Genomic DNA, 17,647 nt, shown 5'->3' with positions numbered 1-17,647 from the left:
TCTCAAAATTTTCCGTTTACTTCTAAGATCTCTTGCAAAACAGAAGATCGCATGTGGGTATCTTTGTTTAAGTTCACAGCCTCCCCAAAAAAGGAAGTTCGTTATGTAGAATAGTTATTATTACCCTACCCTATTTCAATTGTAAGAATAAAAATCGGAATATTTGTTCATCATGGATCGAGATCCGTAGATGACGAATCACACATGTATTACTAATTCCTATTCAAAAACGGATTAATATGCGATTAGCCTATATACGTAATTTGAATGCGCTAACGTTAGTAATGCTAGTAAGGTAATAAAAATCTACCGTTTATCAGCATCAAGCGCTCGAAGATCATGCCGATTTCCATATTCATTTCGTTCTATCACCATGATCTGCGTAATACAAGTCAGGGCTGATTAATAAAAATTATACCAGAATCTTCGAGTAAAAAACATACCAGAACTTTCGGGAAAGTGTATAACGAAAACAACACAAAAAATTCTTAGCAATGACTGCAACAGTGGCGTAGTCATATCACATGTCCATATCTGTGGATGCCGGTGAGGTACTACTGCGCATATAAATATATAATATTCTGCTGAACCAGTGACGTATTACTGCGGACGTTTTACTGCGCACGATATCTAAGCCACCCACGTGATTCGAAAAAAAAAAGACAATCTAGTCTATGCGAATATGCAATTCATCCAATAATTCTCCTAGGCGGTTACCGGAGAGATAATAGGACTCATCATTGGTGAGACTTTCCTTTCGTATCTTCCGTCACGATAATAATAACCTCTATCACGTTCACCATATTCATTATATCCACCATATCCATCATAACCATCATCATCCGATTCATCTGGCATCTCTTCTTCAGAATCGTTGTCGTGACTACAGTTACTATCATCGTCTGTCTCAACTGATTGCGAAACAACTTCTTCATTCGTTGACTGAGGTGCAGTTGATTCCTTTGGAGGCAAGATCTCCAATACATTATTCTGATCGGGTTCCTCTAGAACCTCGTTATCTTGTTCTACGTCCTCAGTATCATCAATAAATTCCATATTAGGCTTTTCGGTGAAGTGATCTATAATTATTTGAATCTGAGGATCAGTAAATTTCGAAATAGTATCCGCACTATATGTTTTTATGTATTGAAGCTTGTCCATTCCTATTTTTTCGAATAAATCGTCAATTCTCAAAGCTTTCTGTGTTTGTCTACATAAAGTTTTGCGTTTAGTATCGGGAAGTTGTTTGATAATAAAATCGTATACCTGACCTTTCGCTTTCTTTTCCCCAACTTTGTTGCTGACCATAAAATCTTTATACATGCGCTTGAATTCTCTAGCATAGAAACACCAACGCAAAGTTTCTTCTCTATTGGCTTCGATTGCTTTCTTTTCTGCACCGCACGCGGTTTCATATAGACTAATGATATCAGGGTGGACCGCTCGCTCTTCATTTTTCTCTGCTAAAGAATTTGGGCGAACTTGGTTCGCTGAAATTTCAGTCACAGCCGAGAGGATGTGTTTTTCTTTCATGGATGAATTAATTTCTTGAATCAAACCCTGTTCGTTTTTTCGCTGAAGTTTTTTCTCTCTATTCCTTTGCCTAATCCTGTCACTAATCATTTTCTTATCCACCTCGTTCAAAAAAGCATCTGTCTCTTTTTCCTCCGATGATTTAGCCGAAGGTGCTAAAGTATGATCACTCACATCCTCCTTCTCATATACATTCGATACCAAATTAATAGTATTCGAGGAAACAGAGCTTTGAGGCTCTATCTCATCTATAGTATTCTGATCATATCCTGAAATCATTTCTTTAGAAGTAACCTCTGATTGACGGGAAGTTAACTGTTTGCTTTCTTCGTTATTGTCTCTTAGTTTCACTACTTCAGCCTTAATCTCAGCAATTTCAACATCACGCCTAACATTCTCAGCTGAAGAATCTTCCTTGTTTTTCTCCAACTCCTCGATTCTGGCCCTGAGTTTGGCATTTTCAGCATCACGCCTCTCGTTATATTCCTTATTTGCTCTTAGAAACTCGTTATTCCTGCGCTTAAGTTCAGCTATTTCAGCATCAGACACCGAGAGCTTTCTTCTAAGATTTACGTTCTCAGCCTCAAGTTCAGTGATACGCTGTTTCGATAACTCAAGCTCGGATGTCATGGTCTATATATAACTAATACACTGCATATAAGCATTCAAAATAAAAAAATATATCATGTGATTTTGGGCGAACCGAGTTCGCTGAAATTTGCCAAGAAAAATTTTTTATTAATACATGCGAAAAAAAATAAATACAAAGTTCGGGACGTAGTCCGTGATACAACTGATACATGACGTCTATGCTAATGTCTAATCCTACAGTCTAACTAACCACCTTACATTTACGTGACTTGGAAATTCGCCCCTCCTTCTTTACGAAATGTCTGTAAAATACATGATTATTAATTATAAGAAACTAGGATTACAGGAAATCACAATACAGTAATTTGCGAAATAGTTAGATTCTTACACAATATATCCATCTAGCAATTGAGATAATTTGAGCTGTTCTTCCTCGAAAAGCTTTCTCTTCTTTTTTGTATCTTCCCGGCTTGCCATCCCGAAGTCGATCAGGTAGATGTCGCCGTTGTCATTAATTAAGATGTTTTCTTCCCGAATGTCATTGTGGAGGATGCCATGTTTATGGATTGCTTCTAATCCCTTAATAGCCCTTGACTTTTGCCGTTTCTTTATTTTTTGTTCGCTCAACGAAGTGCCGACAATGGTCATGCCGATAACGAAGCTCATTCCCCCTCCATAATATCCATAACACACTAACTTTGGGATATACTTGCCTTGAATATCTGTGAGGTCTTTGTAAATCTCTACTTCTTTTTGCATTTCTTCTAGAACATATGGTGGGGCTTTCGACAAGTCTACGCTCTTCAAAGCAATCGCATTGCCACGAAACTCACATAGAAGTGTTTTTCCACTTCGTCCTTCACCTAGTATTCCCTTAAACTTAAAGTCCGTGAAGCTATAATTTTTCTGGTCTACAGGAGTGCTAGAAGATAATTGTTGATTGCTGGAAGTTGGTTGTTGACTTATCGAAGAACTGGAAGGTGATTTCATGTGTGACCGAAGAACACGCGAATTATTGTCCCCGTGAACTGGTACTAGTACTTGAGGATGAGGAGACTTGGTATTCTCTTTTGCCTGTCGAGTTAAATAAGCATATGCCTTGAGAACTGGTGGAGACTCCGACTGCAGTGGAAGGGTTTTTGAGATCCAAAGCTCCGTATGCTCTCGGCGTAGAAACCAGTGATTGTCATAAGTGGCGAGAATACCATATCTAAGTTCGTTTTCTCCCATATAATTCCAGATTTGTTGAATTACATCCTTGGCTAAATTACTCGTCTGATAAAACTCGGGAAATGTCTGTTCACCCATATCTTCTAAAACATGCTTTCTTTTCGCCTCAATCACCAAGATCAATGAATCCACAAGATAGTGACAAGTGAAATCAGGTTCGCCGGTAGCTTCAGTTTGTCGCATCGAATAGTCGTAATCTGGTCCTGTTAGTTTATTCAATATCATACAAATATTGACGTTTATTGCATTACGAACAACCTCTTCCTTGACCACAACAAACCCATCATTAAATTTCGGCCTCTCGAATCTCGGTTGTTGATCGAAGAGGAATTGATTCACTTCCTCGAAAAAGTCTCCCCAAAGCTTTACGCTTGTTGGTGGGATACCACTGACCTTTGTAGTGGACTTTGATAGAGTGCATTTCGGTGAATATGTTATCGGTGGCGGAATACACGACAACGCCTCTTCCAAGCTGAGAACTGGAAACGAATACGTGTTAATATTACGAGGGCATATGACGAAAATTACAGACCTTACCAGACCTCCAGACACTTACGTGGCAACTTTACAATAACATGAATATTCCTCTTAGGCGGTTTCTCAGTCCAGTAGTCTCCAATTTCTCTTGTTGCAAGGAGCTCGGGTTCGTCATTGAGAATGAGATTGCTTAAGAGATCGTCCTGATCGTCAGGAATTTCCTTTTTCCATAGTTTCAAGTCTTTCGCCTTAAAATTAGCTGGAACATCTATTTTTTCTTTTATAGCGTCCTTGAGGTCACCAACAAACTGTCCCTTATCAATATGAACAGGAAAAGCGTTCGCAGTTGTATTTCCTTTAACAAGACAGAATAAAGTGATAGACATGTTCTCGGCTTATATAGTATTTTTTGCGAAATGTTATTGGCTCAAAGTGCGGTATGTGAGGACAAGAGTAAAAAGAATTTTATTTGCGAAAAAGCCTAGTATATGTGAGAAATTATTCTGTTTCACAAGCCTGCCGTGTGATCGGCCACATTGCATCATAGGTGCAACAATCGCCTAATCACTGCGCCTCCCTAACCGTGAAGACTCTTCTCACTTATCACCTGACGTTTTTTATATAGGATTTATAGACCTGATATTTCATTACACGTGACCGTTTCTCGATAATATAATACTTTATTTATGAAATAAAATAGTTGCCGGAAGTCGGCTTACAATACATAAAAACTATTACATAGCATGATACGAATAAAAAATACTAATTATTCTTAGGTTTTATGAGAATGTGAATTTGATCCTGAACGAGAGGCTTATCGAAATACTTAGAGATCTCTTCTCCTGATTCCATGAGTTTATTTTCCTTAGGATCGTTCACGTATAGACCGAAATTGGAGGAGAGAGCTTCGTAACCTTGGTTTGCTAATAGACTTTTAACAGCAAATTCGAGAATAGCGACCTTATCTTCCTTGCAGGGTGAGATTATGTAAGTTATTTCATCCTCACCATCCTGGAGGCGACACTTAAGATTGACAATACTCTTGTGAGTCATTTTCGTTTCCTAAATATAAGAACCCATAGTGAGAAAACTTCGCTCCCATACATACATAACTTCTAGCATATACATACCTTATTTTACGTTATTTTCTCTGGGAAAGTTTTTTGAGGAATGTTGGCTGAACTTCCACATACCATTACACACTTTATATATTACTGTTGGGAAGGAAAAGTTAAGGAGGTATGGGGCGTTATTAATATTGTTGTATGATGCCCAGAGTTCCATAAAACACATGCAAGTGAAATTTTCATACCTTTTCACATGTAGATCTACCGGAGAGACATATAGTTGGTTTTACGCCTGGCGATCTCGAAAATTGTGAATCCCTCAGCCCTTCATAACATATGCTTTTAACGTTAATATTTACTTTTACGGTAGGTCCTGTGTTGCAACTAGACTTCCTTTCACATTTTTCTCATGATTGTTCGGGAAAAAATAAAGAATAAAGGTTAATATGTTTTTTCGACTATATATGCGAAAATTAATATGTCGCACAAGACCTGACTGATGATCCACTTATTTTTTGTCGCACAGGAGTGGCCCAGCAAATTCTTCCGAGCTGGTGATCACCTATCGGCCCGCTCCGGTTGATGATCAGTATTCCGGACACAAATTTGAATATATGCTAGCTAGAGGTAAACACAATCATGACAAGTAATACTAATAATAAATTTGTTCAAAGTGAAATACTTGAAAATCAACTATATGAAGTGCTTTTGTACAAGAAGATGGAAGTATTAACTATTCAGGAACTCATAGCCGAAAGAAAACGTAGTATGGCGATAGTCCCAAAGGGACCCCCATCTATTAATGACAATACAAACCAAACAGCATTGAATCAAACCAAGAAAGCGGAAACACTTGATTATTCACTTGATTATACAAGTAAACTATTGTTTGATTTAGTGGAGAAAATTATATCGATAGAGGAGGATCTTGATGAGACTGGTGGCCACCCAACCCTTAATACATTACATCGACATAGAAAAGATCTTATGGATGTATCATTAGGGGAATTTGCACTTAGAGAAAAATACCATTTGCTTTTATATCTGGAAGAGGATATAAGCATGATTCAAGCCTATCTTGGTATTGTCGGTTATACTAACGAAGAAACGATAAAAGAAGATGCTGAGAAAGATGTGAGAGCATATATTCAAAAGTTTAGACGTTCCAAGTGTGGTAATACAGAAATTCATCAATAGGGGGGTCTGAAATTCCGATTGATAATATGGAAGTGTTGTCTTATTGTTTCATCTAATCCAGCTAGCATTGAATCCATCGAAGCCACGAAATTCTCTACGTGGATATTTGAATTTAGCTTATCTATAGCTTCTTTGCTAATTTTATCACACCCCTCAAATTAAGGTATTTTAAATTATGACATGATTTAGCAATTTCTTCGATAGCTATATCGGTAATTTTATAAAAGCTAAGGTCGAGTTGTTGGAGTCTTGGGCAAGAACAAATAACATTACAAATTGATAGTTCACAAATATCTGTGCGATGAGAAATATTTAGATATTCTAATTTATGGCATGACCGGGCAATAGCAAATAGACCTTCACCAGTTATTATGCCCATATTAGAGGATACATACTCGTTCTTTTGCAAATTAAGATACTTCAAATTGGGGTATGATTCTGCTATTCGATTTAATGTTTTATCGCTAAATCCTGTGCTAAAATTAAAATCTAAATAAATTATGTTTGGGGACAAGCACATAATGCCTTTGATTTTTTTATCCCAAAGTTGGCGGTAGTGTGAAATTTCTAGATGAGTTAGATTTGAGCTATAGACTGGCTTTTGTCTTATACATACTATTTTCATAAATTTCTTCAATCGAGTGCAATCCTCTCTTTCACCTTTCTTTAGCTCGATGCGTTTCCATAGAGTAGGAACACCGCATCTGTACCACAATCGAGAAACAAATAGGGCGGAATAAAGGGATTTATCTATCGCTAAGAAATGTAAAATCTGTTCCAATAGTTCTGGTATAATAAAAATGCTTGAATGCGCCATAAATAGTCTGTATTATATGCTGTATCTTTAATCGAAAAAAATGTGATTCTGCACCAATGATCACTGCTCTGGACTATTGGTTGGACCGGATTTGACTTCGATATGGGAGGATCACAAAATTATCGTCTATTGTTAGTGTCGAATTACACATATTTAAGCGTACCCTATTTTCTCGCATCCATATGGCAAAGCCAAAAGTATTTCAGGAAATTGATCAGGCCAATCTGGTTCCAGTAACTATAAATTCAGCGGGTATTATTTTATGCTTCTCACCATCATTTAAGATAATACATAGATTAACCTTTCCTAATGTGGAATAAGACTCATCTGGAAACCCGTATACTCTAGGAATACTATTGTCTTTTGCGTATGCTATTTTCACAATTTTTTCACTAATGAAATTTGCATTGGCGCATATGTCAATCCTAAATCGAAAATCTGTGAGAATTACCCTTTTGGGCCGTTCAAGATTCACCTCTCTTTCCCATATATCATTTATACCGCTAGCATGTTTTAGATCTGGAAGATACTTTAAAATAAATGATATCAACTCTGGTGGAAGAAGCTCAAGTAAATTATTTGTATGCATTTTTATATGCTAGAAGAATTTTCAATCGGAAAATATGGTTAGTTATAGCGCGAAGTGATAACTAGTTAAATCAGACTTTTTGGATCAGATATCTTCTTGGCTTCACCTTATTGTCAGATTTTCTCTTCGCGCATATTATTTTGCCTGGATCCACCTTCTTTTCTGGTGGTGCATGATCAGAATTGAATTCCTCAGATGAACTGGACTCGGACGAAGTGTTTATGGATTCTTTATTACAATTGCAATGTTCCATAGTAAATAGTTCGTCTACATTATCATCCAGCCACTTTACACGTTCTTCTAGTGGTTTAACTCTCTTTTTAAGCTTTCTATGCTGAGAACAATAATGATCCAACCTTTTTGTTAGTGCTTTTATTTCTCCAGAAAGCGTACTATATACTTCTGCATTCTGCTCGTTTAGTCCAAATGCCTGGGCTAATATCTTCGTATATCTAATAACTTCCTGCTCGCTAGATGTATCGAATGAATGCTTTTGATTGGTTACCATTTTCGTGATATTTTATTTATGCTAGATCTTAGGCGAACAAAAAAATAAAATCAATAGATGATATCAGACTGATTTATCAGTCCTTCTGACCCGTTCCCACTAAGATCCCCTCTAACCCATATATGTAATTAGTTTTCATCGAAGAGCATGAATGGGTTTGCTTGATCATAAGGCATTCCACGAGGTCTGTAATTTACTATAGTATACCTCTGCGATGGCACAGTGTTATTTTTAGGACTATGTCGAAGTACTTGACTAGCAATAGTATTAGCTTTCGATAGATTCCTAACCCCACTCGCTACAACCGCAAATATAGCTCCTAAATTACGTAAGGAACTAGGAAGTAATGGCTTACCAGTTTCGGGAAGAAATTCAGCTTTTTTCAGAAACCTACTCAAGATTCCAGTTCCAGGTGTCCCCGGGTCTCCTAACCGTCTGGAAGATATTGCTTCCTGAATCCATGTAAGCAATTGCTTTGCCCATTCCTCGTTCTTTTCAAGTGATCTAAACACTCGAGGAATATCCTGTTGATCTCGGTTTTTTACATATCCTGTTACACCTCCATTAGATATACGCAAATCTTTAATTTCAGCTGGACGGATACAGAGCATAATCATTACATCAGCTAGGGCCTGTTTGTCGGGTGTATTAGATACATCATACGAATCCAATCTCTCCTTAACCGATTCTAACGAGAAGTGGTCCGGATAATGAATTCCTTCATCTTCGCATAATAAACTCTTCTCCTTTTGGATTTTATTCGATAAAGTGGTTATCCCTGAATCTTCGTAGCTTCGATTATTGCCTTTGGGGCATTAAGCTTCCGCAATTCCTTTCGGAGCCTACTGAGACTAGATGTGCAGGCAACCGGATTAGGGGATGTCTCGGCTAATGCTTTAGCTATAAGTTTTACTTCTTTTTCACCAAGGCTATCCCGCATAATACGCTGAGCCGTTTCTCTAATGATTTCTCCTTCTGGGATAATATCTGATACTTGGCAGGCGCTTTTAGCACAACATATATTCACTTCCGCTTCTGCTCCTCCTTCTTTGGGGGTTACTTGACTTTTAGTTCGACCAGTTCTTTGAGAAGGTATCAACGCAAATGCTTGTTCTTTACTAAAGTTATATCCTTTTTCAAGACGATCGCGGTACTCGACGCCTTTTCTCTCTATCAGCTGGTAAGAGCTCAAGTATTTCTGGCGCATATCGGCTAAGCTCTTCGAGACTCATTTCATTGGTGAGTTCGTAGTCTGTAACGAACTTGGTTGTAATAGCAGACATGTTGTGGTAAGTAGACTATGGTGGTAGTTAGATTAATCTGTGGTATTCAGATTATATATTGTGGGATAAAGTTCAATTCGAAAAAAATATTCTGATAATGTTCGCTACCTCATGGTCGGTGAAAGCTATCGGAGGATTGGAGGAAGGGAAAGAATGATATAACTTCTGTCTTTCACCCTGAGTGCCTTCGGCTGAGACCAGCCACTCCGGCCGTGAGGACTGATTAATCAGTCTGATATGTTTTGCACACATTTGAAAATTGCGGGTAGATAGGATATGCGAAAAAAAAATAATAATAATTTGGAATTATATATTGCCTATGTGTAAAGAACGAAAGTCCCATCCTTACTAATATTTCATAACCCACTCCTATTCGCTCTTTACCAAAGCATACCATTCTCCGCGCTTGCGCTAAGTATGCTTATATTTTTTGTCATTTCTTGTCGATATCAAACTTACCATAGGTGACCGTTCTCTTGAAGTATGCTAATACCCTTTTGCCACTCCTTATCGTCATAAACATATGTCCGGGGCCTACCTGCATTCTCGAAGTTGCGGAGATATATTTCTTCACTTATTAGCCTTTCTCTCCTAGACATATAAAATATATCGTTTACATTCATACCGTCTTCTTCCGCAAAATCGACGGCATCTGCGTCCGACATCATCCTGTCTCGATATTCATGGGATAGTCTGATATCTTTTTCTGTGATGGTCACGAATACGTCCGGGTCTTCACCATGATCGATAGCCCATTTCCTGAGGCATTGTTCTCGTTGGACCCTGTTCAGAAGAATGGCAGATGATACTTCGTTACTAGATTTAATAGGCTTGGGTGGCTTACTATTCTCTGGTTCATCGATTACTGGTTCAGGTCTTTTAGAAGTCTCGGGTGTACCAGATGTTGAGGCGACCAGAGCACGTGTATCTTCTGCCCCATAGTCGAAAAGTGCCTGAGTCGAATCATCCTGTTTATTCGCTTTCTTATCTTTTTTAGTACTAGGTGGAGGGGTACTCATTTTTGTCTGAGGTGGGGTTATTTTTGGAGGAATAACTGGTCCCTCTAGGACCGTTTCTGGCACATTGAATATGGGTATGTCTGTAGTCTCGTTTGTAGGTAAGTCAGGTTGAGGTATATCGGAAAATTCTTCCATATCGCCTAGGCCAGATTCACGGAGCTTGGCTACGATCTTGGAGCGATCGAGAATATATTGCCATTCCCTTTTTCTACCACTTCCCCTCTTACGTTCGATATTAATCTGTGAGAATTTTTTACCAAGAATGTTGTTAGAAAATGGCTTTTCACCATTCCCTCCGCACCATTCAACATAGTTCTGATATAATGATGTACAACTTGGCTTGGCTACTTGATCCTCACTCCATGAGGAAATATGATCAATTATAAATCGAATAGGATTTGGTAGTTGCTCTCGCATTATATCTGATTTCATTTTAGTTGCAGGAATTTCTTCAGGTTCAAAATCTGAGAGATCACAACTAAGAAGATATCTCATGACTACTCCTGGTGCATCAGGGTGGTCAAGAACTTTTCCTAGTCTCTTAAAATATGCTGTATTTCCTCTACATTGTGGAGACACATCAAAACAGACTACACGAGAATCCCCTATATCTATTTTGAGCGGAGCATCCTGGTTGCTTGTAACCATCCATCCGGTAAAATCTTTTAATCGCTTAGTTTCAATACCCTTACGCTCTATAGACACCATTCCTTCTGTTATAAGAGATTTGAGATGTCCATTGAATCTATGCCATTCCGCACTAGACATTCCGGTTTCATTCATAACAATAAGCTTTCAAGCTTGAAGGGGACTATTGAAGCGCCCGAGAATTTTTTCCAAATCCGATGTAGCATAATGGAGATGTTCCCCTAAGACTTTGTCACCAATAAAGTCGGTGATAATATTTTTTCCACATTGCTGTAGTGTGGACTTTAGGACTAAGATTGAGCGAGGCTTCTTTTCTGGCTTCTGCACTAAATACGCCCACCAGTTCCAGATATATTCGTTAAGTCTTTCATCTCCACTACAGATTATGTTCTTTACATGCCAGAGAATCGGATCCATAATTTCTTTGTTATTTTCTATCGCTGGCTTAGCCAAGAATCCGAGAAATAGATTAAAGAACTTTGTATTGGGAACTGGACTATTTAGCGGATACGGTAGAAAATTAATATTACGGTAAAGAATTAGACCTTTGGTAACCGCCTGATCTATTAAATTAATTAACTTCACCCCCTCCCCACCTAGCTCAATCAAGTTAACTTCATACTTGGCAAGATCTAGTTTTGGTGCCATATCAAAATAAAGACCACCATTCGTATCCTCTGTCTGAAAGACCCATAATCTTGATGTTGTTTGAATACAGCGATCCGTCGTCGAATTGCGTCTTAAATCTCATTACGAGAAAATTTTCGCCCAGAGGTACTCATATCAATTAAATCCTCCCATACGAAGTGATCGTTAGGATCTGATATTCTGGAACGGTCTTGTTTTGTAGGGCTCGGAAGCTTCTTTTCTCGATCCAAGGCAGTTTCATTAATAGTAAGTTTTTTCGAAGGATTTCGCGTTCCAGGTTCTCTTTCATGGTTTTCACGATGACAATAAAATCTATATGTTTTTTTATTTCGTAGGATATATGCATTATCACTTTCATGTTCCCGATCACATATTGGACAGTGCGATGGGGAGTTGCGTACTAATGGAAATAAGTCAGGGATGTTATCTGAAGGAAATGAGAGAGTATAACCTTCGATAGAATTATCTCTAAGTAATGTTTCTATGAAATCGAATTCAGCCTGGTCATTTTCGATATTGGCATCAGTATTTTCATTTCCTTTGATCGGGCATCTCTTAACTTCTGGCTCTGAAACAGTCAAAAGAGGACTATCAATGATTCTGGAATCATCATTGGGCGGACGAATCATGAAGTCAAAGATAGTTCCATCTTTTGGATGAATAGCTCTTTTTACACGAACATGTTCCTCTGTTTTTTTATCGTATTTGGGTGATCCAAGCATCCGCAAGGAGAAAGATTTAAAAGAACCTATATTTGCTATATTATCAATTATCCCTTTTTTCTGCAATCCCGCTGGAAGTTTTTTACGAACAAGTTCAGTGAAAACTGAAACCTGAGCAATATTTTTAAGCCTCATGCCGAAAGTCGAGATGTGGTATGACATTTTTTGGGCATTACTGCTAGTAGCGATGGATATAGTTTTAGGATCCCACTTCGGGAATATCTCCAAACATGTTTTTCTAAAAGCAAGAATAAGTGAACCTTGCACCTCTTTTCGTGTGAGTCTAGGTTTGATAGTATCAAGTATCTCTTGTAGTAAATCAAAATCTATAATAGGACGAAGTGGCTCATCTCCATCAATGATTTCATGTAATGAATGGCCTTCACGATCTGAGAGAATGGTTTCTATTCCATCCTCGTTATCAGTTCCGAGAATTTCTCTTGGCCTAACGCTATCATCCCTGACTTTATAAGAGTATTCGCCTACATCGGAGGCTTTAAACCCACAATAGTACGGGGCGGGGGCGTCGGAGGAGAGGAACTCTGAAAGCTCGGATTGGGTCATTTTTTCTCAAGCAATTTAAGATAATTTATAGCTATACCAAATCTCAAGGTATATTATTCGCAAGAAAAAAGTTTAAAATGAAATTAATTATCTGAGATTATTAATCGATATATACAAATGGGAGGCGGAAAAAAGGTGAGACCCTGGAATTTTTATTATTGTCCATATATTCTTAGGACTGGCGAAGTGTGTAATCGGAGATGCTATGATCCAAAGGGATGTAAAGTCCATCGGGATTCTAGGCAAGTTTCTTGCAAAGAACCCGGGTGTGAAGAGAATACAAGATCCAAATATGACTATTGCGATACGCATGCAAAAAAACATAGATCAAGGGAGCATTATCGTCAGAAAAGGCTTGCAAAAATCGAGAATAAATCCCAACAAACTGTTCTAAAAATTCAGTCCTAGTTTCCGTCCTAGTTTCTATCCTAGTTGTCAAAATTTTCTAGGACGGATGAAATATAGCTAGATGGTAATTTTAAGACGAATGAAAGGGAAAGAAATAGTCCATCCTAGTTGTCCTAGTTGTCCTGGTAAATTTCAGACGTCTTTACCTTTTTTTTTTATATTTTTTTACCTATAGTCATATCAGTATATAGCATACATATAGCATACATATATTATACATATAGCATAGGAAGAGTTACGATTTTTTTCTAGAATTTTGACAACTATATTTTTACTAGGAGAACTAGGACAACTAGGACATAATATAAAAGAACAAGTTAAATCAAAGAAAGAAACTCTTCTCCCATATCAAAACCCGTCCTAGTTCACGTCCTAGTTGTCCTAGTTGTCAAAATTTTTACTAGGACGGACCAGTCTTCTCACTTGATGGTAAATATGATAACAAATAGGGACACTAGGGACGCTCAAAAAAAATAGCATACACACTACCTCAGCTGAATTTAAACCATGATCGGGTCTCGGAAGTGCTTACAACATCCCACCAATATGCCGGCAATAGTTGGATTATGAGATGGTGCACTTCTGGCAATCAAATAGGCCGGCCATGATAATACATATTGCACCTCCAACTTCGGGACGCGAAATCGGCATACATATACCGGCAACTAATAAGCAATATTTAGATTGCGAAATAATGCACTTCTAGCAATCAAATGGGCTGCGCCAAGTTGACATAATAACTCGGCATCCAAACTGGCATATGGAACTGGTGAACTAATAGGACTATACTAGTACCTCACCACTTCTATGACGCTACTATGGTGCCAAATTGGATCCTAAAATCATGGAGTCCAAAAATCGGCCAAAATTAAGCTCATTATAATGCTGGCCAAAATTAGTAATACTATATGGCAGAGGGTGTTCTGGCCCAGAACAGTATCACGTGACTATGGCGCAGTAAGGCGCAGTCAAAATTCGCTCCATAATTTCGGCCAATACTATTCCACAATTTCGGCCAGAACTTTGGACATAATAATTTGGCACCCAAGCTGGCATAAAACTGGCAAAATAATAGAACCTTTCTAGTTCCCTGCCAGTTCTACGACAGTTCCACGATAGTTCCATGACACCATCAGGTCACTACCATGGCGCCAGGTTGGATCCTCAAATTACATACCCAAAAGATTGGCCGGAATTATGACATAGTGTCCAGCCAAAATTAATCGCAGATCTAGATCAAATTACTGCGCCACCCGACACCTTTTTTTACACTATTTCGGTATCTAGAAAGGCAACCAAATAGGCGCAAAGGGTAAGTACTCCAATATAGAATTCAGCACCCAATCAGGCGCAGAAGGTCAATATCAACAATATATAACTTAAATTACAAATAGAGTAGAAACAGGAAGAAAAGAGAGGTATCTAGGTTAAAGTATGGGGTATTTAGATTATAACGTGGTAATAAAATCATACATAAGAAAAAAATACAGATATCAAGAAAGGTATAAAAATATAGCTAGAATGTGAATAGAGATAACGTCAAAATAAAAGGGGTAGATTATAGTGTGGTAATAGATTATGTATTCAGATTAAAGCGTTGTAATTAGGTCGTAGTAATTAGATTATAGCATGATATTTAGGTTATAGTGTGATATTTAGATTTTAGTGTAGTATTTAGATTATAATGTGGTATTCGGATTATAGTGTGGTATCTAGATTATAACGTGGTATTCAGATTATAGTATGGTATTTAGATTATAGCGTGGTACTATAACCTAGTCCAAGTGGGATACCACACTATAATATAATTATATTATAGTGTGGTATCCCACTTGTACAATAAACAATAACATCAGATATAACCTCTCTATTGTGGCTTATTATTACATGAAAAAAATTTTTTCTCTATGAACAAAAAATATTTCTATCCAAAATAATAAAAATGAGTGAGAAATAAGATCTTTCAGATATAAAAGAACTTGATATTAATTATATTGAGTTAGATCCTGTAAGTAAAATATGTGAGGCTAAGTTTTTTAATTTAATAAATTAATTTTTTTTTGGATTTCTTAAAGGAATATCAAGTTGAAAGTGATAGTAATACTATTGAAAGTGATAAAGATACTGATATAAGCGATGAAGAAGAAGACTCAATTGCAATATTTTCAAGAAAGACACATGTACAAGAAGTTCATTATGCCACTGTACCAATTGAATATCCAAAAACTTCAGAATATGGTGTTGCCACAGTATATAATATTACAGGTTGGAAGAATCCAAGAGACTGTTGGAAAAATGTAAGTAATTATCATTTATTAATCTGCAGCTTTATTAATTCTATTAAAATTATTAAATACAAATAAATTTTTCTCCAGATTCAATATTCCTTAGGTGGAGGTGGTCATAGTTCAATTAAGAACTGTCCATTCTTTGGTAATATTAGCATTAAAAAAGAAGAAAGAAACTGCATTTTAATCAATTATTTTCTTTATTTTTTAATATCATTAGAGAACATAAAGTTGATTAAAAAGCTTTAAAAACAATGGAAACTTAAAATAAATTTGGAGTTCCCTATTCAAGGCATGATAATGGAGAAATCAAAAAAATTTCTAAGGAAATTACACTTAAAGGTATTTTTGCATTTGATAAGCTTAATATATTAAAAAAAAGTTAAAAATTAATAATGGTATTATCATTAATAAATTTAGGTACAAGAAATGGTAAAAATAAGCGAATTTTGGTTGATTCAACCAATATTAAAGCTGAAAGCTCACAACCAAAAAGAAAAGGACAATTTGCATCAACTAGAAATTCTAAACAACGCAAAATTACTGAAAATAATACTGAAAATATTGATTTTGATATAGAAGAGAAAAAAATAGCTCTTAAGGAGCGTGAACTTCAGATTTGTGTTCAAGAGGCTGCAGCCAGAAAGGCACTTGCTGAAGCTGAAGCAATGGAGCTAATTAATTTAGAAAAAAAGAAGTCATTAGGATTACTTTAAATAATAACATCAAATACAATTTGTATTAAAGTAATATAAATAAAGTTATAATTTTTTAAAATCTAAATTTTAGTAGTATAGAATAATAATAATAAATGAATCATACATACTATGATTTTTTTTTTATATAGTAATCTAAGTATGTATGTATAAATATGAATCATACATACTACTTTAAAATCATACATACATAGATCATTTTAACCATACTATACAAAAATTCTCAATTATACTACATAACTTTCTGAAATACCGTCTTACACCTACAAACAAAAATTCATTCATGCTACCTATATGACTATCCCTGTAGAGAGAAGAACTAGAATCTATTTTTTACTAGTTTACCTTTGAAATCACATTTGAAACAATGTAATAAATCATTCTGGATTTTTAAACATACATAAGTCTTACTTAGATCTTGTAATATGATCCATAGTTCTTAATTCATCTAAAATTTGAATTAATTTATTTTTAAACAGAAAAAATCAAGTAATAACAAAGTACAGATCTGGACAATATAAATATTAGAATTGATCAAAGTGAAATTATTTCTCCCATCCTATGTATGGTATATATATTGTGGCCATTATTAACAAATAATTTGGGGTATAATATTACAGAAAAATATAAAAAATATTACAGATTTATTTATATATTAAATGACATACAAGTAAATAATACAGTATAATTATGGAGACTCAAAAAAAGGAAAACAAATAATTGCAGTCTGGAATATAGTAATAATTCTAAGGATAGAGTATCAATTAGCAGTGATTGTACTTAGTAAACAAGAATGCACAAAAATGATGATGAGAATTAGTGCTATTATTAAAAAAAAGAGAAGGTTTAGCAAAAACAGTGCACTTTATGAAAGAAGTTAAAACAATTTATGATCATTAATTAGTAATGTTGTGTAAAAATATATCATACCAAGTGAATGGGAATGAGAAATTAAAGAAAATTTTTGCAATTAAAATGGCACAAGAGCAAAAAATTATTTGGACTGCAAAATGTTTAGAAGAATATAATTATAATATAGGAAAAGATAAAAATAATTGGATAAAGATGGCCAATAAAAATTTTAAATGAAGAAGATATTTACCTGTGCAATCATGAAATAAGAGATAAAATACAAATCACATTATAAAAGGAGGGAGAACAGAGATTATAGATCTGATTAATGAAAGAGAAGAAGAGCACATTCTTGAAAAGAGAATAATGTTTTATATTTAGAAGACCTTTTAGAAGCCAATGGGCTAACATTGATGAAATGGAAACATTTATGCAAAGAAAAGGGAAAGTATAAAAAAGAGAATACTGAAGTGGTTTAAACAAATTGAAC

The 17,647-nt window shown here is 36.0% G+C and overlaps 7 protein-coding genes across 8 annotated transcripts; 2 read left to right on the top strand and 5 right to left on the bottom strand.

Annotated features, from left to right (window-relative positions):
- Positions 1-212: 212 nt before the first annotated feature.
- OCT59_029468 (uncharacterized protein) lies at positions 213-4,217 on the bottom strand (the record flags this gene model as incomplete). The annotated part of the gene is made up of 7 exons (XM_025318121.2): positions 213-219; positions 311-378; positions 444-487; positions 786-1,893; positions 2,375-2,426; positions 2,513-3,833; positions 3,911-4,217. The coding sequence occupies 7 exons, from the start codon at positions 4,215-4,217 to the stop codon at positions 213-215; spliced, it is 2,907 nt and encodes a 968-aa protein (XP_025176938.2).
- Positions 4,218-4,485: 268 nt separating this feature from the next.
- OCT59_029467 (uncharacterized protein) lies at positions 4,486-5,327 on the bottom strand. Its single transcript, XM_066144147.1, has 3 exons — positions 5,144-5,327; positions 4,962-5,045; positions 4,486-4,893 (listed from the first exon to the last, which is right to left on the bottom strand). Exon 3 carries the CDS (start codon positions 4,882-4,884, stop codon positions 4,594-4,596), a length of 291 nt encoding a protein of 96 aa, XP_065994710.1. The 5' UTR covers positions 4,885-4,893; positions 4,962-5,045; positions 5,144-5,327; the 3' UTR covers positions 4,486-4,593.
- Positions 5,328-5,537: 210 nt separating this feature from the next.
- On the top strand, positions 5,538-6,095 carry OCT59_029466 (uncharacterized protein; the record flags this gene model as incomplete). Its single annotated transcript, XM_066144141.1, has 1 exon — positions 5,538-6,095. The coding sequence occupies one exon, from the start codon at positions 5,538-5,540 to the stop codon at positions 6,093-6,095; it is 558 nt and encodes a 185-aa protein (XP_065994709.1).
- A 121-nt stretch (positions 6,096-6,216) lies between these two features.
- OCT59_029465 (uncharacterized protein) lies at positions 6,217-8,009 on the bottom strand (the record flags this gene model as incomplete). Of its 2 annotated transcripts, XM_066144135.1 has the most annotated exons (4): positions 6,217-6,799; positions 7,076-7,149; positions 7,214-7,510; positions 7,608-8,009. In XM_066144135.1, 4 exons carry the CDS (start codon positions 8,007-8,009, stop codon positions 6,217-6,219), a joined length of 1,356 nt encoding a protein of 451 aa, XP_065994708.1. The 2 variants fall into 2 exon arrangements, with proteins under 2 accessions (XP_065994708.1, XP_065994707.1); XM_066144134.1 differs by lacking the exons at positions 7,076-7,149; positions 7,214-7,510; positions 7,608-8,009 and having other exon boundaries at positions 6,217-6,912.
- A 128-nt stretch (positions 8,010-8,137) lies between these two features.
- Positions 8,138-9,216, bottom strand: OCT59_029464 (uncharacterized protein; the record flags this gene model as incomplete). The annotated part of the gene is made up of 2 exons (XM_066144127.1): positions 8,138-8,793; positions 8,856-9,216. 2 exons carry the CDS (start codon positions 9,214-9,216, stop codon positions 8,138-8,140), a joined length of 1,017 nt encoding a protein of 338 aa, XP_065994706.1.
- A 2,483-nt stretch (positions 9,217-11,699) lies between these two features.
- On the bottom strand, positions 11,700-12,893 carry OCT59_029463 (uncharacterized protein; the record flags this gene model as incomplete). The annotated part of the gene is made up of 1 exon (XM_066144117.1): positions 11,700-12,893. One exon carries the CDS (start codon positions 12,891-12,893, stop codon positions 11,700-11,702), a length of 1,194 nt encoding a protein of 397 aa, XP_065994705.1.
- A 3,091-nt stretch (positions 12,894-15,984) lies between these two features.
- OCT59_029462 (uncharacterized protein) lies at positions 15,985-16,305 on the top strand (the record flags this gene model as incomplete). The annotated part of the gene is made up of 1 exon (XM_066144108.1): positions 15,985-16,305. The coding sequence occupies one exon, from the start codon at positions 15,985-15,987 to the stop codon at positions 16,303-16,305; it is 321 nt and encodes a 106-aa protein (XP_065994704.1).
- Between the last annotated feature and the right edge of the window lie 1,342 nt (positions 16,306-17,647).

The sequence above is a fragment of the Rhizophagus irregularis genome, chromosome 9 (assembly GCF_026210795.1).
Source record: "Rhizophagus irregularis chromosome 9, complete sequence".
NCBI lineage: Eukaryota > Fungi > Glomeromycota > Glomeromycetes > Glomerales > Glomeraceae > Rhizophagus > Rhizophagus irregularis.
This window is presented reverse-complemented; position numbering and strand designations above follow the sequence as displayed.